At 39.2% G+C, this 27889-nt stretch overlaps 2 protein-coding genes across 4 annotated transcripts; both read right to left on the bottom strand.

Moving 5' to 3' along the window:
- Nucleotides 1–957: 957 nt before the first annotated feature.
- fbxo9 (F-box protein 9) lies at nt 958–11193 on the bottom strand. 2 transcript variants are annotated; one of them, XM_084076400.1, is made up of 13 exons: nt 11055–11193; nt 8245–8319; nt 7455–7571; nt 6622–6679; nt 5654–5747; nt 4755–4879; nt 4530–4644; nt 3678–3796; nt 3472–3562; nt 3299–3394; nt 2607–2700; nt 2112–2266; nt 958–1797 (listed from the first exon to the last, which is right to left on the bottom strand). In XM_084076400.1, the coding sequence occupies exons 1-13, from the start codon at nt 11055–11057 to the stop codon at nt 1686–1688; spliced, it is 1254 nt and encodes a 417-aa protein (XP_083932526.1). In that variant the 5' UTR covers nt 11058–11193; the 3' UTR covers nt 958–1685. The 2 variants fall into 2 exon arrangements, with proteins under 2 accessions (XP_083932526.1, XP_083932525.1); XM_084076399.1 differs by having other exon boundaries at nt 959–1797; nt 7440–7571.
- Nucleotides 11194–12880: 1687 nt separating this feature from the next.
- LOC311058297 (serine/threonine-protein kinase ICK-like) lies at nt 12881–26125 on the bottom strand. Of its 2 annotated transcripts, XM_084075701.1 has the most exons (14): nt 25879–26125; nt 24071–24334; nt 23635–23689; nt 22175–22296; nt 22005–22084; nt 21715–21847; nt 21399–21570; nt 20443–20610; nt 19376–19759; nt 17539–17744; nt 16728–16870; nt 15739–15855; nt 14126–14233; nt 12881–13738 (listed from the first exon to the last, which is right to left on the bottom strand). In XM_084075701.1, exons 2-14 carry the CDS (start codon nt 24169–24171, stop codon nt 13584–13586), a joined length of 1944 nt encoding a protein of 647 aa, XP_083931827.1. In that variant the 5' UTR covers nt 24172–24334; nt 25879–26125; the 3' UTR covers nt 12881–13583. The 2 variants fall into 2 exon arrangements, with proteins under 2 accessions (XP_083931827.1, XP_083931828.1); XM_084075702.1 differs by lacking the exon at nt 15739–15855.
- Nucleotides 26126–27889: the final 1764 nt, after the last annotated feature.

Here is a 27889-nt window from a genome sequence, read left to right as displayed (position 1 = left end):
TACATTTGATTTGTGTAGAGCTTTACAAAATAAGATCACAAAGTGCTTTACAAAACAAGATCAAATATGACAACAGATGCCAACAGAACGAAGGATCTGCAGGGGCGGTTAGCAACTGATATCATGTGACCTCAAACTCCCGGATCAGTTCAGTTCAGAAGCCTAGACCCGAACATTTTAAAGATTGCAAATGGCAAATTCTCTTTCAGAATTAAGTATTTGTTCATAATTAATCTTATAAACTACAGCTTTAGAATATAATTTCTGTATTATTTACTGTTGATCTCTTTCTACATCCTTTTCTCCCATGTTGTGTATATCAAATAAAAATAATACACAATGTGCCATATTTTCCAGTTAACTCACCAGTTTTGCATGAGTTACTATGGATAAAGATTGTCCTTCAACCTGGGGAGACATCACTGCTGATTCTACTTCCATTCCAGCCTTGATCCCTTATCAAACTTGAACACAAACAAAAAGGTTGTTTTACACACATACTGTACTCACCCATATCACAATATTAAGACCCGTCTCACTATCTCTCCCCAAGAAGGTAAACATTATTACATAGCTTATAAAAATAATGCTGGTTAATCAACAGAACTAGAAAAAAGGATGACTTATTTAAAAAAGAAAAAATACTTTTCCCCCCTATGAGGCCATGGATGCCATCAGAGTTCATATGAAAATTATACCATAAACTTCATCACAAATTATGCTATGCGGACCTTCCACTTTCATTGCATATTTGTAATCTAATGTATCATATATCTAATTTATATTTACATTGCAGGAAAACATTTATAGTATGAAGTCAACAAGCTAGAAAACATTCTATTCCAAATCCTGTTTGATCTGTTCAGAGCCTAATTCCTGGAAAATTAAATACATGGATTATACGGCCATGCCCTTACAAACAGAAATTATTTAATATTATGAAATCATGTCTGTGATGTATTTTGACCCTGGTTGCATAACAGGAACACAACAGCATTTTCCATGAGTATGATTTATTACTTTTGCTCCAAGGTGATGATACAAATGCAATGATCGGGCAGAATCACATGGTAAAATCTTCAACTAATGATTTGCATTAGACTGCTAACATACAATAGTTATTTCCCTTGGTCCAGACCATTTAAGATCTACCCTTGGTGGATCTCCAGTTGATCTCCCTTCCTTCTGTACATGTTAAGAGGACAAAATATACCTTTACTCATAAAACCCCACAATTCTGTTTCGCTGAGTGAATCACATTGAGAAAGAGATTATGTGATTCAGTTAGTCAAGTCAGAACTGCTGGTGTAATTAAATTCAACAATTTGAGTCCACCATTGTTTATTGAAGGAGTCAAAGAGGGAATCTGCACAAACAGACAAGAGAGTTTTTGAACATTCATTGCTAGGAATAGGCAAGCGCAATCCCTAATTAGCTTAACTGCACAATATTGTATACAGCTTCTGGAATAAGTATTTCCTGTAGTGAACCTTAAACACAACATGCTTGTGTGATAAACACTAGGCGGCACTATAATTCATTCAATAAAACCAGAATACATCTGCAGCACAAATCTAACAGGCGAGCGATATATGCATCTTGTGGAGGTGTTGCGTAGCCATCTGTATGGTCTTTTAGACATCAAGTTGCAGTATCATTATGCATGCCTTTGGCCATTGGGCTGCCTACAGTGGACGCTCAGAGAAAGCAGTGTAGCTCTTCACACGTGCAAAGACAAAGGGTGTGTACATCTTGTCCTCCAGGTCAAAGGCAGTGACAACAGTTTCTCCAGCAGGTCTATAAACAAATATGATTGTATGTTTTTGTTCCCATGAATAATAACTATATATTATCTGTATAAGCAAAACGCATATGTATATATATGTATATATATGTATATATATGTGTATATATATATATATATATATATATATATATATATATATATATATATATATATATATATATATATATATATATATATATATATATATATATATCAGGATTTTCTTGTACAATTCTGTCATGCAAGAACATAATTTTAAGTCTGTGTCAATAGATGGAGTCAAGGTAATCAACTCAAGAGCCTCAGTAAAGATCAAGCTATGTACCTGTAGGTGATGTGGCAGGAGTGATGGATCCAAACCAGCTTATTGAAACGTTGTCGCCCCCCAGATGACAACTGCAGCCCAACATGAAAACTGTGCTCAACGTCAGGTGCTGGGTTCCGCCTGCAGAACCGGTTTCTTTGAAACTCTGCCACCTTCTGTTCAGATGAAATACATGCAATCCTTGTTTTTATCAAAACCCCTCAGACCTGAAGCACTGAAGGTGTATGAAATAATTAAATATTTTATTCTATTTTTTATTAGGTTTAAAATCTGTGTCAATCGAAAGTGTTCATAACAACAATCTTACAATCTTTATTAATCTTTTATTAAAAAAATAAAAAAAACATTTTATTATTCAAATATAATCAAATGTAACTTAAATGTAAATAATATAATTTAACTTTCCACACAATTTGTAGTGAATGGGTAAGAAACAAAATGGAGCTAGTAGTAAAGATGAAATGTTTGACACAAACTTGTTAACGACAGACTTACCTCCTCCTTTTTCTTGCAGACGACGACAAAAACTTTGGTTTGATTGTCTGTCTCCTGTGACAGACGGTAATGACCAAGCAGCACAGACTCCAATCTGTAAGTAGAAATGCTCATTCAACCATCATGTGCTATGTTCTCCTCAATTCCTTAGCTAATTTCATGTAGCTGCCTGTCACGATTAATAATAATATTAATTTTACATTTTACACTGGTTGAACACTGGAACATGAATAATAATTACATTTATGTTTGTCTTTTAGGTTTGAAGTTGCACAGGGTAGATATGACAAATTACCTAAATATACAAAAAGAAATGGACACATTTACTCATTTTATACTTAAAAAAAAACATAATAGTGGAAATACCCGATCAACAAGCTCACAGCGTGTCGCATCGCGAGCTTGTAGATCTGCTATTTCCAATTTTTTTTTAAATATATGAAACATTTTCAAAATGGAAATGATTAAGACGATTATGCAAAATAATTGGGATTATCTCAAATAATTGCGATTAGGCGATTATGTAATAATTGCAGCTAGTACATAACCCACTCTGTCGAGCTGCCTGTCTGTCCAAAATGTTCAATTACATATCGAGAGCTGGTCGCAACTTATCACGAGTCATGTGCTCGTTTAATTCATTTTTGGCTTTCGAATTGAGTGTTTGTGGAGAAAATACTTTAAAAACACACCTGGTATTCTTACTACGCAGGCGAGGGACGATGACCAGCGGGTCTTCAGGAGTTGTCAGCATCATGGCTTTGCCATCAGGGAAGAAACGGAGATACCTGTGACAAACATGAGAGCAATTACTTATCTGTGTACATTTGACACATCACTGTAATATCAGCAGTGAAATATCTACCTGTAGAATTCAACATGGTGCCAAGCCCTGTAGAATCCATCGAGGGATTCCTCTCCTTGGCGAATGTAGGACGACTTGCTGATATAGACACCTACAAAAGAAACAAATCTGGACATCAAAGGCTGTATCAGTGCCATTACACCTGAATAACAAGTAATGTAGCACAAATCATTTCTCATGTTGTAATTTATTATATGCGGTATTACCATCAAAACGCACACGTGGTCTCTCCAGAAACATATGCCTCCAGGAGTTGAAGTTTGCCAGTTTGGTACAGTTCCGTCCCCAGACTCTTATACAGGCACAACGCCAAAGCTCTGGGTCCCTTCATAAAACAAAGGATATAAATCAAATGCAGAGCACTTAGGTTTAAGCGAATCTCACATCTGGGGCTTTCTTGTTTACATAATTGTATTAATATCAACAGTTATACAGAGTTAAAATGTTGAGATTAGACTGATGCCAGATTTTTGGGTCGGATGCCGATCCTGATTTTGGAGTGCCATTAGACCAATTACTGTTTAACCAATATTTTCTTAAAAACATTTGAAAAACTTATGTGTCTATTGGAATGTTGTATTTTATTGGCTGCTTTAAAAAGCTTTTCTGTACCTTATGTTTTTTTAATGCTGAATACTGCTGCAGAAAAATCCAATAAACAAAGTTTAAAAAAAAAAAAAACATTTGAAAAACTTTTAGGATTTAAGCTCTATTCAAAAATAGCCAATCTTCAAGCTCACAACATGCCGCATTGAGACACGTTGTGAGCTTGTAGATCTACTATTGTTGAAAGCTTTAAAAAAAAAATAGGCTCTCTGACATGCCCAATATGGGACGCCAGGTTGAAAGTGATAAAAAGTCGGGATACATCGGCTGCGTAATTGCCAATACCGATGACATGAAATAAGTCAAATAATAATGGCAGACATATCGCCAGACAATTATTTATAAACAAAAACAGATTTCAGTCATAAATAGTTTTCAGCTCACAAAGGCAGACATGTAAGAAGCAAGCATTGTGAAACAAGCCACCTTATTTGCCAGAAGAGAGGGCTAACCTTGCACAAATGTAAAAACCACGGCAGACTAGGGAGAGCTGCTCCAGGGCGCGCATGTCCAGATCACTGGAGACGACCCAACGAAATATGTACATCAGAAGCTCTGGAGGCAAGGCTGCAGTTAAACACAAAGGAGTTCAAAATAGAGTGAGAAAAACATCAGATCCAATAAAGTTAATTTTCAAACAAAAGATAATGTAAAGTTAATGAGCAAGATAAATCTACCTGAAATATGCAACTGAGTTATCTCAGACTCAGGACTACATATCTTTGGAGAAGAGTCTTTCAGGGTGAGCTGTTGGTGGAAGTAGGCAAGTAGATCTTCTATTTCGATATTGTTCTCTGCCATGCTACAACATAGAATATGATATTCAATTAGCGAGTATAGACTGTACTATATGTTATCTTATAGAGCTATCAAATTGTAATAGTCCCTCTGCCAAACCATGCTAATGTCTCTCAATACCAAAAAAGCTTTAAAAAACATTAGGCCTATCTAAATAACAGGTAACAGGGTATAGGAGGCGGCTAGACCGACATGAAAAAGGAAAAACCGAAGCAGGCAGAGTGGACCTACAGCACATCATTATTTCTGAATATTGTTAAACTACTGTACACTATCTTGCTTCTGAAACATAAAGTCCAGTCCACACCAAAGAATCGGAGCAGTTTTGGAAGTGTTTGCAAGTGTTTGCAAGTTGAAACGAGATACGTTGCCAATCATGGTGTGGGACTGGTCTTCAGACCCGTTAATGATATTGTGATTTGAATATGTTGTTAAATTCAGATGCTGAATTTTAAATTATGATGCCAAAATGAACTTTAAATCTCGTTCAGTCGTGCATAATTTGCAAAACCACTGGTCGCAGCTTTCCATTACAGTGTTTTTGAATGAGGGGACTTCAATGAGTAGGAGTTTAAAAATATGTTTGATTACATTTAAAACAAGTAGTAAATAGTATATGAAATATGCATTTCATCAACAGAAATCATCTTTGTAACACTGTAGACACGGTGAATGTTATTCTTTTCTTCTCTAATGTCTGCTGGCAGAAATCTGAATTAATAATCTATGACCGAATCATTGGCAAAGATTCAGACCAAACCTGCATTTATGAACTTACTAGTTTCCACCAACTCGATCAGAGTCAGGTTGATAGTTGATTTTAAACTCAATGTCAGGAACAAGCTGCATTGCCCTGCGATAGTACTTGATCGCTGTAAGAAAGACGACACATTATAACCGGGCTTTCCCAACAGATGCACATAGGTTGCATGAGGTAGAGCGAATTACACCAGGTGGAATAAAGTATGCAGAAGCAGAATGTTTTGAATGATATGCTAGTGAATTTACAAATATAAACAATATATCTACATTTACTGATATCGGCATCCTTTCAGATATTTTGTGACCTTTCTTTTTTGCCATGTCCTAGTACGAGTAGTAGTGATATATACAGTTACTCTGGGGACTTGACACATATTCTCCTCCATTCCTCTTTGCAGTTAAAATATTGTTTTTGGATTTTGGCCTACTTAATTTCCACCTGTCTTCATAGGACATGCCTTAGTTAAGAGCTTGTAGATCAGTCGGTTATATATAAAAATAAATCCATGATTTATTTTGCATCAATTCGATACGCTTCTCAATTATGCAATAAATTATGAGACGATTGCTAACACGATAATCGCTAGCTGCAGCTCTACTATGCACACTTGTGCTTCTGGTGTGAAAGGGTTTACAATGTTTAAGCAATATAACTGATGGATATTTTTTGGGTTTGGCTCTCAACCCACCAAAGCAAAAGGGTGATAAATACTCAATGCTTGAAAAATAAATTGATATTTTTTTAATAATAATCAAACATTCATTGCTTTTATGCATTCCTTGATGATTTTAAATGCAGGTATAACATGCAAGTTTGTCATTTCATGTAATGGGCTTTCAGTGACCTTTTCCTGTTCAGCAGCAGTGACCTAATCCTGTCATGACGAAGTATGTCACAGACTACTGATGTCAATCATTTATCACACTACTAATATCCTTTCTTATAATAGTGATTTGATTTCACCATGTCTTCCATAAACAAACCTTCATAGACAGCTCCATTCTGCTCTTCTTCTACAGCTTTCAGGAATAGCTCTCTGGCCTGAAAGAAGACGGCAAATATCAGCATTCAAAAGTGAATTTCTGGAACAGCTCTGTAGTGAAGGTAAAAAGAATAAAACACAGCACAAAAATATTTCAAAAAGGTTTACACTTTACCTTCACACAGAAGGACGATTGTTATAAAAGGGGTTCTGATAGTAGAACAAGACTGGGTACAGTAATGGCGTGGCTACACGTCGATATTTGGACTTCATGTGGCCAGTCGTCTATGACGTATCCATCTACAACTATTTGGGCATGTTTCAACTCGATTCTACCGCCCTTATACACGACTTGGCTATGAAAGAGTCTAGCCGATGACATCCTCCATGGCCAAATTTGAGCAAGTCCCTTTGACTGCCATTATGAGTGATAAAAGAAAAAGTTACATTTATTCAAAAAAGTATAGATCATACTGTATGTGAATAAAAATGTGTGCGTGGGATTCTACATTAGCCTTGTGACAGTGTGCACAAGACACTTGGTACTCCAGCGGTTTGTGAGACAAACAGACCCTCTTATAGACGGCTACATCTTTCAGAGCCATGCCGTAAAAAATGGAATTAGGAAAATACTAATACACAAAGAAAATCTATTAGCTCACTACTATGCCACACACGTCTTCCTGCGTCCTGTCTGACTCAGATGAGTTGTGCGATCGAAACAAGTCTGCCTGCACATAATACATTCTCCATTCTCCAGTATCTTCCTAGGTCAGGTTCTTCTTCTGCCCAGAACAGAAATAAACCTGGCTGCAATACCTTTTCTTCCCGTACCAGTTCTTGTGTCCTTCGGAGATCTGTGGCATGTGCTGATCCTCTATTCGTCCCGCCGGCCCCAGGGTAGGGTTTCAGTTCAGACATCCATTGAGCTCTGAACACATTGAGCTCCAACTGTCATTGAAGTAGAAAGTTGCACATATTCTAATTCATGGTCTTCATCATTCTTTGAAACTGACATTTTTATTTCCTCTCAGTTCAACAATAACTCACTGGAATGGTTGCATGAGTGACAGGTTTTTCAATGAATAAGACCTGAGGCCAATTCCACAAATGCCTCCTAAATTAGTAGTTCTCACACTTTCAAGGTTTTTCTAAAACGTTAAAAAATAGCAGGTGTACAAGCTCACACACGCTGTGAGCTTGTGCCGGTATATCTGCTATTTTTTAATAGCCAACGCAAAAATCTAAAATGACATAGAGGCTTTACCGGTATTAATGGGTTAAGTCTAGGTTTGAGGTTTTCACCCCTCAAAGATATGTCAATGTCAATAATGTGTGTCTGTTTGAATGTTGAAATGTTAGTGTTTGTTCAACCAAATACACCAGATGGCAAATATTGATTGGTTTGGCTCTCCAAACATCCAAATCATGGTGCTTAATCTGCTTATCAAACTTGACTTTGTGAACAGTTCCATTCCTACAAGTCTAAATCTCACCTTCATACCCTGACCAGGTATTTAAGTTGAAGGCAGCGTTACTGTGGGTATACATACCGTATTCAATGAATTCAAATAACAGCAGCTGTTTAGAATTAAGTTAAGTGTCTGTTGAGGATAAGACTTACTTGGAGATTTGGATCATCTGAACTTTCATCTTCTTCCTCCTCTACCATACCGCCAAAATTTGTATTTTCTTCAACCTATGGGAATCAATGATTGACAAGTTTGTAATTAACAAATTGTTCTTAACAGACAAGCAGCAGTCTGTCATCAGGGCTTCACAAAACAGTGAAGCGTGATGAACACTCATGGGGCCCCAGAGGTTAAGTACATGAGGCCCACAGTAATTATTTTGAATTCTTATTGACAGGTATGTTTGTGTAGCCTGGAATCCAGGCCGACTTGCTACGTTCCATTTCAAACAAACAGAACATTCTGTCTTTATATAATATGGCAGAGGTCAACTACCTTTTTGACATGAAGTGCCATGTTTTTATGTGCCAGTGTGAGTTCTTTATAATTATTTTTCTTTCACAACATTAGACTCAGACATCATTAGACTCAGAGCAAGTTTGAATGAATGTAGAAGTATGTGCAGGATATTATCTGCACATAAAAAATGTTATGTTATCTATATTATGCAGCCCCAGCGTGTGCAAGCACATGCAGCCCATCCAGTAGCCACTAGACTACGTTCTTCCATGCAGGAAACCCAGAGCAACAACGTGCGCTATACACTTAAGGTTCCTAGGTATCATATCTTTTCATGGGACCAGAATTCCTAGCTATGGCCCTTTCATTAGTGTACCCAATTCAATATCAATGGACAGTTGCTTACAGTAGTTGCAGTTAGTTATGCATGTCTGACATCCAACCATGGCCGTGGAAGCATTTCCCCCCAACAGCTAAAATAGAGTTTAGTTCATACTACTCCGCTCATATTACAATGAAGGCTACAGTAAATTGAACTGCATGTTATAAATCTCAATCTGTCATATAACTGTATAATGCTCGGAAATGCTGATAATGCCTGTGAGAGACACTTTTTTTCCAGGAGAAAGCTAGGGCTACATATTCCAAATAAGGCAATATTTTCCAACATCATAACTCACAGCCCTGACATTTCATAAGTCTGACAGGTGTGACCGCAGCCCGAACAGGATTTTAAATAAATGTGATGGCCGGGTAAAAAAAAAAGCACAGTGGATGCTATTCAGGCATAGCTGGCTCATAGGGGAATTTTATAATCATTATCCTGTAAAGATAAGGAAATCCTTATTCACTTCCACTTAAGAAAACATGGCAACACCAGGGTTCCTAGTAGCAGAGCCCGGAGAACTGCACTTTCAGTCTGAGAGTGCACAGCACAGGTTCCGGCTTTAGGGTTAGGGTTGGCGTGAAGGCTTAGGTTTAAGGTTATAACTTATAGGTGTGTTAGAGGTCAAGAAGGTTAGGGTTATGTTCTAGAAATGAGATTCTAGCAGTGCAGTCTCCAGCTGTGCAGGAACCTCCTACTCAATCATTGTGCAATATTTCAATGGTTATTTATAACGTAATTTACCCCTTACATATCTATGCATGCATGATCCATGGACTGTCCAGTAAGATGACCCGTCCACCCAAGCTGTGTCTGATTGGGTTACAGTCAGTGCTAAAGGTGTGGGTGTGTGTGTGTGTGTGTGTGTGTGTGTGTGTGTGTGTGTGTGTGTGTGTGTGTGTGTGTGTGTGTACACACACACACACACACACACACACACACACACTCAGGGGTTGACAGGTCATGTACTACTTGCCCAAAGGTCATGCCCATTTCCCCCGAAAAGTAAATCAGAAATCATGGGTAATATTTTAATTATTGTTCATTTTAACACTTCACTTTCTACTTGCAAATTCTGGTGCTGCACGATATAGACAAAATGTCATACCTCAATATTCATGCCAAATATCTCAATAGCTATACAATATGACTATGGGTTCACACTTTGTTTTAAATTCCACAGACCATTAGTCACTTACTTGCCTACAACTTGTCAAAGCGCTCTTATTATTTTTGTATATATGTGTGTGTGTGTGTGTGTGTGTGTGTGTGTGTGTGTGTGTGTGTGTGTGTGTGTGTGTGTGTGTGTGTGTGTGTGTGTGTGTGTGTGTGTATATATATTTCATTCTTCCTTTAATGGAATGGAGATGATCCGCCCATCCCACTAAAAGGCTGTCACTGATTGGGCAAAGCCTCATTTAAGCCCAATATACGTCATCGTGTGACGGTGTCGCGCGCCGAAAATAGCCGATCTATAAGTACAAGCTCACGACGCCTCAATGCGCTGTGAGAGCTTGTAGATCGCCCATTTTATTTTTGACTCCTGTCCTCAGTCCAAGCTCGATGGATTATAAAAGACTGTGCAGCGTCTGTAGCTGCATTTATTCTCTTTTTTTTAATGGGAATGACTTTCACAGAAGTGATAACATCAGGTGAAACGTCCTCAATATTTCCTCACTAGACCCTTAAAAAAAAAAGATAAGCCACCTTAAAATATAATTTTAAATTGAAATTAGTCACATTGACCAATATTTTTTAATGTGTCACATTGACACAAAAAATAAAGAATTAGTCACATTGACAAAAAAAGAAAATACTCCCCCCCCCCCCCCCCCCCCCCCCAAGTTTGATTCCTTTTTTTATACATCATTGTCGTTCCGTAACGTAAACACGTTTAGCGTCGACATAAAGCCAATTAACTCTGAGCTTAACCAGGCCAAATGAACGCTAAACTAAGACATTATTAAACACCTGCAGAGGACACGCGTCATGACAAACAAACGAGACATGCACTTGGCTGACACACTAGCTGTGCAGCTCGCTAGCAATAAGCTAGCAGGCTAGCAAGTACTAGACACAGCTGTCTCATAATAATAACTGATAAAACAAGCGACTGACCATCGTGTGGCTTGTGTGTCAAGTCTTCTTTTTCTGTACAAACGCGTTCAACAAAAACCTTACAGTTCACGGTCGGAGAAACGGACAACACAACGAACATATTTACGAGCTCTCAGAAACGCAGCCATTTCGATGGCTCGCCTGGAGCTTCTATACTATGTAGTACAGTGTAATGTAGAACTAGTGGTGAACAACACGCCCTCTAGAGTTGAGTGTTCACTCTGTGGGGGGTGCATGCCTGTCTCACTCAAATATACCAAAACGCTCGCCCCAAAACACAGTCGCCCCGGGGCAAATCCGGTGGTATTCACCAGCAGGGCCCAGTTGCACCACCTCACACTAGTTCAAATTTAGCCTAATTATAGCTTAAATGCAGAGCCTTCTATTAGAGAGTTGCGCCAACGAGGGGTCAGAAACAGCGTCTGTCACGTGGTTCATGTAGCTGGAAATAGTGACAAGGAGCCGTCGATTTCAATGCATTCCATGAACTTCCGGTTTAGGGATTTGTCACTATTCACCAATGTATGTGTATGTAGAAGACCTGGCCCGAAAAAGTGAACGGAGTTGGCGTAACTCTCTAATAGATGGCACTGCTTAAATGGCTTTAAAAAAAACTTTTAGCCCAGGAAAGTATCTGTCATTTTTAGATTTATTTGGCTATTCAAAAATAGCAGATCTACAAGCTCAAGCTATGAGCTTGCAGATCTGCTATTTTTAGAAAAATTGTGAAAATTTCTTTTTTTTCAACATTTGTAACATATTTTTGTTCCAGGGACCCCCAGATGCAAAGATTTGAGTTATATATATATATTCAAAGATTTGCACACATTTCCACAATTTTTCAAAAAAATAGCAGATCTACAAGCTCATAGCGCGGCACTCGTGCCGCGCTATGAGCTTGTAGAGCTTGTAGATCTCTTGTAGAGCTTGTAGATCTCTGCTATTTTTGAATAGCCAAAGAAATCTAAAATGACACAGATACTTTCCCGGATTGAATGTGTTTAAGCTAGGGTGCAACTGGCCCCCGGTATTCCTAAAAACGTAACCTCAGTAAAACGGTGCCAAAACTTGACCTTATTCCTAAACTCAGCTTCAGTAAAACTAAACCTAACCCTAAACGTATTGCTAACCTTATGCTCAGTAAAACAAACTAGTAGAATACAAGAACCACTGGTCCACGAAAGAAATGGGGGCGAGCGTGTTTTGGGGCGAGTTTTCCGGTTACCCCTCACAAACCATACCTCAATGGTTCTCAACAGTGTTCTAAAAAGTACTCAAAATGTTTTACTTAAGTAAAAGTACCAATACTTCGATGTAGTGGAGTAGAGGTAAAAGTACTGAACATTGGAAGTAATCCTGTAAAGTAAAAATACCTCAAAATTGTACTTAAGTACAGTACTTGAGTAAATGTACTTAGTTACTTTATACCACTGCACATACCATAGCTCAGTGGTTCTCTTTTAAATGTCAGGGTCTCCCCTTAACTCTGACAGTGTGTGTGTGTGTGTGTGTGTGTGTGTGTGTGTGTGTGTGTGTGTGTGTGTGTGTGTGTGTGTGTGTGTGTGTGTGTGTGTGTGTGTGTGTGTGTGTTATATACATGTGCAATATACAGTAGGATATGGATATATGGATATGTGTAGGTAGGTATATATCTTATCTATCTGATAGATAAGAAAGAAAGATAGATACATACAAAAAACTACTGCATCATGTAAAATATATAAACATGAATACTACTGTATGCATCTTGAAAAGTGGATTCATATGGATTATGAGTCAAATAAACAGTAAAGTAGGCCTATAAATAACCACATTTTGAAACCTGACACAGTATCAAAGGAAATATTTAATAACACTTGATAACTGGCAGTTAAACAGGCTCACAAGCCCAGGTAATAGACCAAGTTAACAGAGTTTTATGCTGAGACCAGCAATAATTTGCATTGCATTTTCTTTCCTTGGATTAAAACACAGACTTCAATTAGTGAAAAAACACAAAATTGGAAAACATTTTGCACAAAATAATAATAATAATAATACCTGGATTTGCAAGGTTAATGTCATGAAACACAAACAAGGAATATAAAAATCACTGAGGCAAAATAATTCTTTGGCAAGAAAACAAAAAACACGGTAAGGTGTGTATAAATCTGTGCATAATGCATACTGAACTGTTGAAATGCACATGGAATACAAAACACATGGCAGTGGTATAACCTCATGAGGGCAATAGGTACATTATAGAGAAATACAAAACAAAACACTGAGCAAAGAATTGTAATCCACTGATTAATGAGTTGAACTTCTTCTTGTTAGTTTCATTTAGGCGTAACATATACACTTACAAATATTACATCACACAAGTACGTATATAATAATCGATATAATGAAACGAACCTTTTATTGCTGTATAAGATGTATGTACACGTTTCGATTATAAAACACCTAGGCCTACTCTTTGGAGAGGAAAGAGTGTTGAGGAACACAGCTGTCTCATCCAGGGCATAGATCAAAGCCCCTGAGAGGCTGCTAGCGGTGACCATATTTGGCAGACCAGTCTGTCCGTCCATGGACACTCTGGCCAGTGGGTCGAGGCAGCAGAGCAGGGGTACTCTTGTTGCCTGATGGCATGTAGGCTGAGGCACTCATCTGACTGCTTCTGCTAGATCTCCAGGTTGCATAATCTAAGACAGAATGCAAGTAAAACGATTAACCACTTTCAACCTGGCATCCCTATATTGGGCATGTCATTATATCAGAAAATTGTGAAAATGTACATTTAAAATAAATAGTGGATATTTTCATTATTCATAAAATGAATATATAGGGCTTAGTAAGCCTAATTTATGAACTATCTAAAAGCCTGAATTGCAACATGATCCTTTTGTCAAGGAACACCCTTGTGCGGTGGAGTACACACAGCGATGAATACAGTATGTACAGTATCAAAAAAAAGAAGAAAAAGCAATTGGGAATAATTGTTGTAAGTAAGTTCATATAGTTTCTAAATTCTGAACTATATGAATATCACTTGACAGTTAACAAATGAACATGACTAGATGTGTCCTCACTTGATGCTGGTGACTCTGCCATAGATCCAATTTGCCCGCGGTGACCCCCAGAGCCAACCTCTTTTCTGTAAAAGGATGGTGCGTAGCCGCTTGGTAGAGTATTTGTACCTGCAGTTAAGCAAACAAACATGCATTTAATGTGACACCATGATGACTTAAGACCTGAGGCAGATTCAAAAAATGTCTTCTAAACAGTTTTCTGTTTGAGAATCAGTGGTTCTCAAACTTTTTCATGTCAAGGACCCCCAAAATTATATGTATTTGGCCGCCGGCGCCATATCTAAATATTTTGTTCCGGGGACCCCTAAAAGCAAAGATTTGAGTGCGCTGTGAGCTTATACATCGGGTATTTGAACAGTCTTTGCACGACACTACGGTATATACTGTAATAAAAGAGGGCTTAAGTGGATAATCAGACTAATCAATTTAGTCCACTATAAAAAAGATCAACTACAATCTGTTGTGTAGACCCGTAAAAATGATAATAATAATAATAATAATAATAACTAGAAAAAGTGCTCCTCGGAGCACAACTCTCCGCTGTTGGGAATGTTGGGAATGTTCTATCTGTATAAGTGTCCTATCCGTCCTGTCTGTATAAGTGTCCTATCCCTCCTGTCTGTATAAGTGTCCTATCCGTCCTGTCTATGTAAGTGTCCTATCCGTCCTGTCTGTGTAAGTGTCCTATCCGTCCTGTCTGTGTAAGTGTCCTATCCAATTGTTACAGTATCCGCCATTTCTCAACCATTTCGTGATTGTTCCTGTCTTACCTCACTCTTACCAGAGTGAGGTAAGACAGGTGGGAATGTGTTGGGAATGTTGGGAATGTTCTAATTCTTATGTTCTAACTGTCCTATCCATCCTGTCTGTATAAGTGTCCGATCCGTCCTGTCTGTATAAGTGTCCTATCCGTCTGTATAAGTGTCCTATCCGTCTTGTCTGTATAAGTGTCCTATCCGTCCTGTCTATGTAAGTGTCCTATCCATCCTGTCTGTGTAAGTGTCCTATCCCTCCTGTCTGTATAAGTGTCCTATCCGTCCTGTCTGTATACTGTAAGTGTCCTATCCGTCCTGTCTGTATACTGTAAGTGTCCTATCCGTCCTGTCTGTGTAATTGTCATATCCCTCCTGTCTATGTAAGTGTCCTATCCGTCCTGTCTGTGTAAGTGTCCTATCCGTCCTGTCTGTATAAGTGTCCTATCCGTCCTGTCTGTATAAGTGTCCTATCCGTCCTGTCTGTGTACTGTAAGTGTCCTATCCGTCTGTGTAAGTGTCATATCCCTCCTGTCTATATAAGTGTCCTATCTGTCCTATCTGCCAATTATGTATCAGCCATGCAGCCATTTCGTGATGGTTCCTGTCTTACCTCACTTTGACAGTGGCAAAGACACTGTCAAAGTGACGCCATGTATTTATACAGTATTTCACCGTATTGTCACGTGTCACGTGAGGCTTGACCAATCGGTGTGTCATATTTAGAAAGTGAAAACAATACTCTCCTGCGGAGAGTAATAATAATACTGTGCTTCTTGATTATACACTTAATTGAAAAAGTAATCGATAGAATAGTAGCTAAGAATAAGATAATCAATAGTTTCAGCCCTAGTAGTTTACCATGAGTGCCTCTGATTGGCAGAGTCCCTCCAAATGGAATATAGCTGTTACTCCACAGGTGGCTTCCACCATAGTCTTTACTGGCGTTTGTTGACATATTCTTTTTTGTACTTATTCCTGAAGGAAAAGACAAGCAAATATCAGCAAATATCAGATAAGGTCTATATTTAAAAAAAACTTAAACTGTGTTTTCTCCACAAGGTTACTCGGTTTTGTAGTACCTGACAGGGAAGTATTGGCATTTGGCAAAAGTACCGCCCTAGGAAGTTACATTGAGGCTTTAACATCGGTTTACAGTCCCCGTGCATGAAACCTGTGTTGTGATAGGTCAAAAAATACAGTTTCCGGGGGAACTACATACGGAAGTCACGCCCTATAGACACGCTCTGTATTAGGTCGCTACCAGGCTTTCTCCTGATAAAAGGCTGGGTTATATAGCCTTAACAACATTAACACTGGCATCATCCCAGTTTTGGGCAGGTCATTATAGTCTATTTTTCTTTCCAATTTTTTTTCTTCTAAAATAGCAGATCTAAAAAAGAGCAAGGCTTTGCACACCTACAAACCGACAGATTCGTAAGAGAAAACCAAAGGAACGTGGATGAAAAACTCCCATACACTGTCTTCAAATGCAGAGACTTTAACAGGGAAACAACTCTTCATTTGTTAGACCTTCCTCAAGTTGACCTGAGGAAGGCCTAACAACCAAAACGTTGACAGTGTGTAGGAGTTTAGTTACATGAAAATAGCAGACCTACAACACATTGTGATGCCATGTGTGCTATTTACGAATATCCTAAGTATAAAATAGGGGTAAATTGGATTGCCAAATGGGTACATGAATAGTATTACCCCTTAACAGTTGAACCAATACGTTTCGTATCAAGGACTAAACTTCTACATATTGGGTTCTTGACTGACTTAAAACTTGAAATGAATTTATCCAAAGCAACAATATGGAAACGGATGGAAGATTTCAAATATATTACCAGGTAAATATCTTGACTGCTTCAAGTAATGCTGTTTAGCAGAGGCTGTCCTTGATGGCTCCAGGTATGTTGTAGACTTATTCAAATTTAAAGGTGCCTCTTCCTTGCCGTTAGGTCGACTGAAATCCAGAACATTTCCGTATCTGAAAAAGTGGGTTTTAACATTATTGTTCTTACAGGCCTGTTATATTGCTTTCTGTAAATTATTGGATGAATCCATGACATGACGGCATGGCCCCAACTACTTGAAAACATCTTGGATATATTTTGTATACCATTATCATTTTTATACCATTGTATCATCTAATATAACCAGCCAGAAAATCATAACAAACCACCAAAAACAAGATAACTACAAATTAATTTGCACATGCAGTATATCTTGTAAAGGCAAGGAAAGGTTATATGTATAGCACATTTCAACAAGGAAATTCAAAGTGCTTTACACAAAACATCATACATGTTCTCATTTCTCACGAAAATAGATAATAGAACATTCACCAAATATAACTGATCTACAAGGTCATAACTGATCTACAAGATCACAACGCACCTTCTGAGCTTGTAGATCGGCTATTTATGGGGAAGATTTGTTGTACAGGGGAAAAACGAGGGGGCCAAAGTATAGACCGCTGGGGAACCCCGGCCAACAAAGAATGTAGGGTTTAAGTGGTTAAGACACAGTCAGAACATTAAGATAAAATAAGATTAAGTTAAAATAAAACAGAATAAGAGAAGAAGAAAATAGAGAATTGTAAAAACAAAACAAAGAAACTAAAAGAATTGTAAAGCCACTGAGCAGGTCTTTCACCTGCTCAGTGAATCTTCTCCCTGTCTTGACTTCTCTGAGGAAAAAGGAGTTTTGCTGAGAATGCTCAATGATGCCAGCTCAGTGTCTTCATAATCATCCCACTCTTCACCCTTAACGTGTCCTGTACCATGGCCCCAGCGGCGACGGCCTGCCTTAGGTTTCATCTGATAGCTCAGGAGGTTCGCATTCTCAGACTCCTGTCTCAGCTGTAAAAAGAAAGGGACAGCCAACTGTAATTTTTATTTAGTACATTTTGCAGTAGTTTACCCCACAAGCTGAATACTGGGTTTTATTAAGAATTGGCTATAGAAAATACAAACCAAAACCACGTTAATTAAAAGCTTTATGGCAAGTAATTTGTGTGGCATTTCTATTTCCATTATTTCAGGGAACACCTCGTAATCTTAGCCTGAGCCTGCCCGCGACTACCAAAGCAGCTAACCTCTCCATAGACATGATATCCAACCGCCCTACAAAAACCTCACATTGAACCTAATGACAGGAGAGTCTGTTTTTAATCAATTGAAATATTGACTAAGTCATTAAGTGCACTCTTGTTGCAAGGCCACAAACATAAATCTGAATTCTTCTATTTTCATGGAAAGCTGATGGGGTTTTGAGGTTGGTATATGACATAACATATTCAAGTTTAATGGATATGTTATGTTATGATATGTTATGTGGATACCAAACATTTGGGTGCTGGGAAAGATTTCAGATGCCTTTAAATGAATCTTGTTGACATATCAATCACAGATGTCTGTTGGACAAGAGACTAATATTAGGCTAAAGTGATTCTGACCGCAGTAACGGCCGTGTACAGCGTTTGGATTTCTCTCGTTTCATGTTTCAGTGAGCAGAGAGATTTTGTTTCCCCCCCGTCTCCTGACATCATTATATCACATTATTAATGCTGCTCCCGTAGATTTTATTAAGCTTGAGTGCTTTCACTTCCTGCAGAGGATGCTACTGTAGAAAATCATTCTGTGCTTCTTCAGCTCTCCGCCAATTAGATGAGTGAATGTCAATGCACCTCACGCCGGGCACACCTACTAGTTCTTAAAGGTGATCGCACCCTGATTGGTTTTATTAATGTAAAGGCCAAAGCACACCCATGACTAATTCAGAGCCCTTATAGTGCCCTCATTTGCTGTCCAGTAGATGGCACCATTGCAATGGACACATCCCCACTCCGCAAATTAATACCAACTTCCTCCTTCAAAATAGGGACCTCAGGATGAGCCAGCTTTGTAAGTGTCCTGCGTTTGTGTACCGGCAGTTGAGAGCTGGTTAAGTCCCGGGAAAGACGCACTGTGATTGGCCAGTAGTCACTTTGAGTGGCAGTTGGGGCAAACGCAGTGAGTGGGGCAAACGCAGTCCCCACCAATATTATTTACGATTCTGTCCCTATCGATACATAACTCGGACGGCGCTTAGTCGACTAGCAGACCATCGGCCGGTCGTTGCGGGCACTCGCGCCTGGAGGCGCTCGGGTGCAACTCCTCGGCCTCAAGGTCTGCTGAGTCGGCGCGCCTCCGTCATGGTCCAAAACTACTTTATCGGCGAAAAAAAGTTGTCCGCGGATGACTGAAAAAGTTTATCCCAAGCGGGAGTCCAACCCAGACTCCCAGTGGTAGTGGGTTGGGAGTCTAATGATTAATGAGGTGCGCTGCTGTGGTCGGTGCCGAGATTGGGTATTTTGGTTGTATTAGAATGTGAAGTCCTAACTCTTCTATTGTAGAAGAAAGAAGTCCCCGCCCGCGCCCCCGCCCAAATACACCGTGCACTTACATATGTCGCTCAGGATGATGTTACTGTGCATACTGTACTTGTTTACCTTGCTCTGGAGGCCCTTGTCGACAATATAAGGAAGATGACTGTGTGTTGTGGCCTCAGTGTCCTCTTGCTTCAGGGTGTGCTTGGGTTGCTGTTGTTCTCGCACCAAATCCGTGTGCCGCTGGTACCCTGGGGCCTGGACAGCTGCTGATACCGTTGATGGTTGGATCTGCTGAAGGGGCCTGGAAGGGGAGCAGTGTTGGTTGGGGGGTGGAGGCTGAGCAGGAGGTACTGGCTTGAGAAGCAGGGGCTGCTGAGGCAGCGCCTGCTGCGACTGCGGTGGTGCCTGCAAGGGTGCGAGACCCGGCTGAGGCCGGCCCTGTTCCAGGATCTGCTGGGGAGTGCCTAATGCCTGACCCACATAGAAGTAAGAGTACCTAAGGGCCTGCGGATGGAAAATGAGTAGGAATACCGTCAGATTACACATATTCAAGTCTTGTAATATGACATATTAGTGACGCCATAGACTGGCCTCGACAGACAGACGGGTGCAACGGGTAGTCTGATAATGGTTATTGCATTATTTCCAACTTGCATTGTTCCCGAGTAGGCTGATGCCCATCAGGCACCGGTCTAGTTTAGTAAAATAAGACGTTTAAATAATACAGTAATGGGATAAAACAGTAGTGCAACATCAACTTAAAAGGTAGGGTAGGCGATATCTTTTGGATAAACTTCTAATAAAGTTCTATTATAAGGTTAAAGCTCTATATTCTGATAGTAATCATTGCTATACGTTTGTGTTCAGTAACATGGGGGTCTCCCCGTCTCTCCGCTTTTTAATAAAAAATGTGAAAATACATTTTCACATGGTTTAGTTTATATCACTTACCCTACCTACAAGTTAAAAACTAAACATTCACAATAAAAATAATTGTTTACTGTAAATGAGCCATCATCATGTGATAAAATACGTGATATCAGTTATGTGCATGGTCAAGTAAGTAGACTGCAAAGAACACAATTAAGGCTATAATTAGGATACCAGGTAAGCATCAAACCTAGCATCTGTCTAAACTGGTCTGAACAAATAACCAACAACTGTACATAATTATATCTGTACATTACCTGGCCAGAGGCTGGTCTCTTCTTGGGATCCCATTGGAGCAGGTCTCTCATCAGGTGGATGGCTTCAGTACTGGCATTTGGAATGAGTGTCCTCAGGTTACTGGGTACACACTGAGGCCAACGAAAATTCATGGCACTTGCCAACTGGTAGCCATCAGACCAGTCGTTCTAAACAGAGAGAGACACAGGTCGTCAACGAACACCTCTTCTCACAGGAATTCTACAACTAAGATTATATTTTTCTTTTAATTAGCAGAAGTACATTTTATTTCCGACAGTATATTGGAGGGTCCATAATATAGAAACGTGGGGCAGGTGCGAGTGGCCAGCATAATAGTCCAACGTAATCAGAAAAAGTGTGCAGGATTTGTCTGATTACATCAGTTAGGGGAGATTAACATGAAAGATCAGAGAGAAAATTAGGAAATAAAAATAGTCATGAAATTCCAATGCTGCAAGAGGACTTTTTTTTGTAACATTAAGCAAGGTATGAATAATCCATATATTACACCAGTATAAGTCGTACTGTGCTTAGCTGTGTTTACAAGAAAATAATGCAAAAAGAAAAATTCATGAAGTTGATACAGACTGCTTGAATTGGGCCGGCACTCACTGGTACAGAGTATCAGTTCTGCTGATACGTGGTTACTGGTGGTGAATCTAGGTATTTGCTCATATTGTAGTTCTACTTGTCCTGTTCTTTGTAGAAAATCAATAGTAGTCATGTGAATTAAAGGTGTTTCCATCTCCCATTTAGTGCAGTAAATGGGAGGTGGGGTAAATGGGAGGTGTTATGCTTACTTGAGTTTTTAAGAATTTGATGGCGGTTTTCCCCCCAGTTTTGCCATTTCCATGTATTGCATTTTCTAATATACTTCAAAATGTGCATAAAAATATGATGACGTAAACACAGCAATTGATTTTCTTTCATTTAGACAACCAATAAGAGATCATACCTTCTTTGGCGTTCCTAAGACTTGGCATATTTTAAATATGGTGTCGACCTCACTGGAACCTGGGAAGAGAGGTCTGAGAGTGTACAGTTCTGCCATGATGCAGCCGACAGCCCATTGGTCTATGGGGGAGCTGTAGGAGATGGATCTCAGCAGCACCTCTGGAGCTCGGTACCTGTCCAGTGAAGAGAAGCTCTTCTTATGAGTTTTGTGATCTGGCTATAGCTACTATAGTATGGCACTGACCCATTGGGCTATAGTATGGTACCTGTTGAACAAGTTATGTTCTGCTACAAGTTGTTCAAGTTGAAAAACTCACCATCTAGTTGAGACATAATCTGTGTACGGCGGCCGAGATCTTATCTCACGGGCTAGACCAAAGTCTGCTATCTTCACCAGCTCTGGTCCCATGCACAGAAGATTCTCAGGTTTCATATCCCTATGAAAAAACCCTAGGGGAAGTATACTGGATGATCAAGAGGGCATGTACAGTAGATTAAATAAAAATAAATGTAAATAGAATTTCATGTGAATCACAATTAAAACCATTTCAAAAGAATGCTGGCATCTCTAAAGCAGTGCCCTTTATTATTAAGCTGTAAAGCATACCATGCTTATGAATGAATGCAAGCCCCTGCAGTATCTGAAACATAATATTTCTCACAGCAGATTCAGGAAACAACCGAGTCCTGAAACAAAGAAAACAAGTGCGTCAATAATAGAACATGATTTTACACTTCTATCAAATATATTTGAACACAGAATAACAAACAACATACCTGTCTTTCATTAGTTGATAGAGGTTTTCCTTCATGTATTCAAATATGAAGTATAAGTGGTCGTTTTCTCTAATGACCTCCTTTAGTTTGACCACATTGGCATGGTTGAGTTTCTTTAAGGACTGAAATAATAAAGAAACAAATTATATACCAACATGTGTATGGCCCAAAGGGAAACAGTAGGTCTACTCATGCCAGACGATATACTGCAGCACATTCAAATAGCATGTCCCAACTATTACAAAATAAAAATTGTTGCTGTCAAAAAGGCAAATAAGACAGGTTTTAAGAGCAAAATGTATTCTAGGGGTAAGTGCAGCAAAAGTAGGTGTTTGATAATTAAAATGGTGATAAATCTGTTTAGAATCCGTTCGTAAGCAGGATGGAGAAATATACCCATGCACAGGAATGATCTAAGTTTAACCATGCTATATTTTCAGTAAGGGAAAAGCCAAAATGGGATTTAATATTTCTCTTGACGTAACATGCTGCACTCATAATCTTAGGGACTCTTATGCCTAATTTATGCTCTGTCGTACAACAGTGGCACGACGAGAATAGCAGCTCTACAACTTGACAATGCGCTGCGGATGCGATGCATTGTGAGTCTCTAGATGGGCTATTTTTGGCACGTGACACCGTCGTAGGACGAAGTATAAATCGTGTTTTAGGGACTAGTGATTTCTAGGGACCAGCATGTTCTAGCCATATTCTTCTCACTTAAATTCCAGCTCTAGGAAAGGGACATCGAGGTCAGGGACAAAAGCTAGAGGTCAAACCAAAGGGCACAAGAATCACCTTCTATTCTTAGAGCTGGTTTGTGATTCTGAGCTGTGAGAAGAATTTAGACAACAGCATTCTCAATATGTGTTATAAATAATGATAGTAAGCTAGTAACATTTGCACAAAAAAAGCACAAAATTGCAATTGTTAAAAAACAATATTGTGAACAAGCTCATCAAAATGTACAATAGTTCCAACATAACTGTGCCATTGACTTGAGAAGGGGAGGGGTAGAAAAGCGGAAGAGAGAGGTCAAAGGTTATGACATTGTTAGGCGAGAGCACAGTGTCATTTGTAATTGTTGAAAAGCAACTTGTCATTAAAAACGTTACCTTCCACTATTAAACATGTTGACACTGGAGGATGAGCAAGTACAGTAAAGGTGCAACAGGAACCACTGCATACTTCTAATTAACCTACTGATTAACCATTAGTAACGGGGAAGAGGCGTAAAGGATGATGTGTTGGCCAGTGACCTCAGGAGTGAAGGTCAGGCTAGTTGAAATACAATACTTAATCCTGATTCTTTTTTTTAAAGAAAATAATGAATAGCAGAAATAGCTGTTCTACAAGCTACTGTAACAACTCTTAGCAAAAACATTGTGATGCTTTGTGAGCTTGTAGATGAGCTATTTTTGGAAAATGTTCACCGAAAGAAAGAAGAAGAAAAAACGTACTTTGACCTCACGAAGGTTCATGCATTCTTCCCATGAGTAAAACTTCCTCTTCATTCTAGAATGAAATAAAGGCTACTGGTCAGTGGTCACTGATAATAACAAACAAACAAACAAACAGTTAAAGATGGCATTCTTTCAGGGGAGATGTCTTCATAAAAACACTCATGTTGTCCAACTACTTTCAGAACTCATTAGCAGCAGACATGCCAATATTTATTTCACATTCGATGTAATCAACTGCAGCAAATTCTTGTTAATCTTAACTCCTCACTAGTGAACGATATTTGGAATCGAAAAACAACAAATGAAATGTTCTTGGCCATGTAGGAATTTTAGTGGAAAGCGTATATGTGTTAATTTTATGAGTGTCTTGTAAGCTGGGCATCTTGTGGTGCAGGACACTATAATAAAAAGTTCTATCTATATATATACTCACTTCTTTATAGCAACCAGTTCCCCTGATTCCAGACTGCGACCAAGGATGACGGAGCCATAGGTTCCATCCCCAAGTTGTCTGATAGATGTGTATCTATTCATGGTTCCCTGCCTTCCACAACATTGTCTGGGGGAAGATACTAAATGGGTGCAAAAGAGATGTGTTTCCAGGCAGCTGCTGAGTGTAACCAGATTTTCCTGTGACAACAGCAGTGGACTACGGGCAAAGTTGGAGCACACATGTTGTCATGGGCTGGCCTCCTAGCTGAAGGGTTAGGAAGATGAGGAACAAGAGCAAGATAATCAGTTAATCAATTACATTTTTCAATTCAAAGGAGCGTTATTGGCATGAGAAAACATACGTTTACATTGCCAAAGCAAGTGTCAAAAAATAATCAAAACAGTTGGGGAAAGTATATAGAGTTGGAGGGGGTACAGACAGTACATCATTGTGTTAAACAGAGCTATGTCGTCGTTATATACATGTTATATTTACAGGGTATAAATCTTTTTGAAACAAATAGCAGAAATCTTTTGCAGCCACTTTTGGGACAATTAGCAATTGTCAATTAACAATTTGAATAGTATACAAAAAAGCAACAAAATTGACCCTTATATGTCTGTAACTCTGAGAGTGTACAAATGGAACCAAATGGACCCGTTAGGGTCCATTTGGTTCCATTTGTACACTCTCAGAGTTAAATGAACACCGATGATGGTGATACAGTGTAGATTGGGACCCCCAAGAAATCTAAATGGTTGAGTCCCTGGCATATCTTTTCAAATGGGGGTCCCTGGGCTAATATTTGTCAATGTGGGGGTCCTTGACGCGAAAAAGGTTGAAAACCACTGCAGTATTGACTACACCGCTATTACTATGTTATAACATTAGACATTAAACGTTATCTAGTGCATCACTGCTTGACGTTCATGTAAAAAATAAAAACGACCCAACACAAGCTTGGTTGCTTGTAATGTATGTCAAGCCATGTACATGTTAGCGTGTCTGCAGGATACAACATAACAAAACTGTTGGTTCTACTAGGTTAACGGTACACAAACGCCGATTACTTTACAATTAAGCCAAGTCCGAACTAAAAGAGATACAACCTATAATGGTGATGATTATGTACATGAGGTATTAACCTCATTCGCGAGGCGATCTTTTGCTCTTATTTCCTTGTCGCAGTGAACAGCTGTGTAGTGCAGTGGTGGAAGTACTCACATGTTTTACTTGAGTAAAAATATCAATACTGCAAATGTAGATACTCTGTTACAACTATGGCTGAGTATTTGGAATACATGAAATGTATGTAAAGATCACTGACATTCTGGGGCTAGCTCTTTATGTGTTTTGTCAACTCATTTTGTATGCCCATTGCAAAAACGGATTTTTTACAAACATGTCCACAAGCCAGCATGGCGATGAACCCTGGGTTAGTGTGTTTTGTAATACTAATAATCAAAAGCAACAAAGTAACCAGTAACTATAAGATTTCAAATAATTGTAGTAGTAGTGTAGTATAACATTTGCCTCTGAGATGTAGTGGAGTAGAAGTAAAAGTACTGAAAATTGGAAATACTCCAGTAAAGTAATAAAAAAAAATACCTCGACATTGTACTTTATAGTACAGTACTTGAGTACATGTACTTAGTTACTTTACACTGCTGGTTCTGTAGCGTTATGCAGATGGCGGGCCTTACAGCCGAGAGAGACATGATACCGTTATTAACGTTAGCCAGAGACCATCGGATTAAAGCGAGAGTTAATGATTAACATAATACAACCGTAAAATGAACAACACTCACCCGCCTGGGTGCGCGCATAGCCTAGCATTCATCATGTTTCAGTCAACAACAGGCCAGCACGTTTCAGTGAGATGTCCGATTGATGTGATCACCGCATGCAGTCTTCACAGTTAACTGTGTATGTATGAATACATGAATTCTAGGTCCTTTTTACATCATAATAATGTCGCGCTGCAGCAGCTATAGGGCCTCCTCCTCCTCCCGCACAGCATCACAACAAACAAATCACAGCAGCTCCGCCTGAGTGGCAGAGACACAGGAAATAATGAGAGGAAGAGACAATCCGGTAGATGGCGCTATTATGGAAGGCATATGGATCATGATAATAGTGGTTCTCGAACTTTTCAGGCCGCGGCCCCCCAAAATAATCATATTTGAACTGGAGACCCCCCCACCCTGATAAGCCCTATCAGTTCCACAGATAAATGCAGTGAAAATAGCAAATCTTCTAAATAGCATTAGATCGGCTATTTTCACAATTTCTGCCTCTTTCTTATATTATTTTACAATTTGGCTAATGTTTCGCTAGTTTATATAGTAGGCAAAGCAAGAATACAAGAAGACTCACCTCAAGACAAACTCACCTCAACTGAAAAAGGAATACTCACCCCGGGGGTAGGAACACTCACCCCGGGGGGTGGGTAAACTCACCCCAGGACCTGAGAAAACTCACCTCGGAACACTCACCCCGTGTTCACAAATTTGCTCACACAGAAAACAAAACATTATACCTGTGTTTTACCTTCACTGGAGTTTTTCTTCATTTTTCTTTGTTAAGTTAGTATTTTTTTGCATTATACACATTGGAATGGTCACTTTTTTGATGAAATCTACCTTGTATTTAAAGCACTTTAATTAGCTAAATGCAATTGAACAACATAATTTGGTAATTCTATACCTTCAAAGAAAGAATTTAATCCAGATATGGATTAATCCAGATATGGATTAAACATCATTATGAAAGCATCCTGTGAAAATGGAAAGCTCACAAGCCGGTAGATCTACCTTTTTTTAAACATTGGGGTGATCCGAGGTGAGTTTTCTCAGGTCATGGGGTGAGTGTTCCTACCCCCGAAAATCTTGGGGGTGAGTATTCCTATACTGGGGTGAGTCTTCCGGGGTGAGTATTCCTACCTCTGAGGTGAGTTGGTTTTGGGGTGAGTCTTCTTGATACCCAAAGGAATGCAAAGCAAAGTTTGTTGTTTACCCAGGGTGTCGGACTAAGCACGAAGCTTGTTTCCAGCCGGACCCTGCATGGAAGCCTTGCTCAAGGGCTATTCAGGCCTATAGTTTGTTGATTACTTTTGATGCAGTAATGGTCTTTTTTCTTTTATTTCTTTGGTATTAAAAAAGGTCTGAAAAGTCCTTAAATTGTCACTTCACTGTCATCTGGGGACCCCCCAAAAATCATGTGGGGAACCCCCTTGGGATCCCGACCCACAAGTTGAGAACCACTGATATAGATGTCAACCGCTGGCTATAACACTGAAGAAGAAAAAGCACAAGAACGACAACAGTGAACTACTATTTGAAACCTTTATTCATTTAATTGTGTATTTATCTATTGTTTCCCCTCAACAATCTTCAAGACCTGAGGTGGGTGTGGATGGGGGTAGTGGGTCACACACACACACACACACACACACACACACACACACACACACACACACACACACACACACACACACACACACACACACACACACACACACACACACACACACAGTTAAAAAGGTATGTAATTGCAGAGTAATAAGGGCCATTCATTTGGAGAAAGCTTCTCAATGATCATCATAATACACAGCAAAATGTTTGGCACTTCAATTGGTATTACACTTGTCCACAGAACATACTACAGGTGTTTGGGGGAATAGTACAATAGAGGATATGCGCATGCTTAAGGTGAATGGCACATCGAGTGGCAAATCGAGTGGCAAAGCAACATGCAAAGTGAGTTTAACATTGTTTAATGTTGTTTAATGCAATCAGATATGACTTTTCTGTTTGGATG

This window comes from Gymnoscopelus microlampas, assembly GCF_963454915.1.
Source record: "Gymnoscopelus microlampas genome assembly, chromosome: 13".
NCBI classification, from domain to species: domain Eukaryota; kingdom Metazoa; phylum Chordata; class Actinopteri; order Myctophiformes; family Myctophidae; genus Gymnoscopelus; species Gymnoscopelus microlampas.
The sequence above is the reverse complement of the archived record's forward strand: the minus strand, read 5'-3'. Positions and strand labels throughout refer to the sequence as shown.

What these genes read in the sequence shown, in the direction of transcription:
- fbxo9 (XM_084076399.1), bottom strand. An exon ending in GAATGGAGCTGTCTATGAAG is followed by an intron (nt 5,748 to 6,621) that starts GTTTGTTTATGG and finishes TCTTTCTTACAG; the next exon opens with CGATCAAGTACTATCGCAGG. An exon ending in GATCGAGTTGGTGGAAACTA is followed by an intron (nt 4,880 to 5,653) that starts GTAAGTTCATAA and finishes TCTATGTTGTAG; the next exon opens with CATGGCAGAGAACAATATCG.
- LOC311058297 (XM_084075701.1), bottom strand. Translation starts at nt 24,171, where the DNA reads ATGAATAGATACACATCTATCAGACAACTTGGGGATGGAACCTATGGC. An exon ending in TATCAACTAATGAAAGACAG is followed by an intron (nt 22,085 to 22,174) that starts GTATGTTGTTTG and finishes TCTTTGTTTCAG; the next exon opens with GACTCGGTTGTTTCCTGAAT. An exon ending in GGCAGAGTCACCAGCATCAA is followed by an intron (nt 13,739 to 14,125) that starts GTGAGGACACAT and finishes ATTCTGTCTTAG; the next exon opens with ATTATGCAACCTGGAGATCT.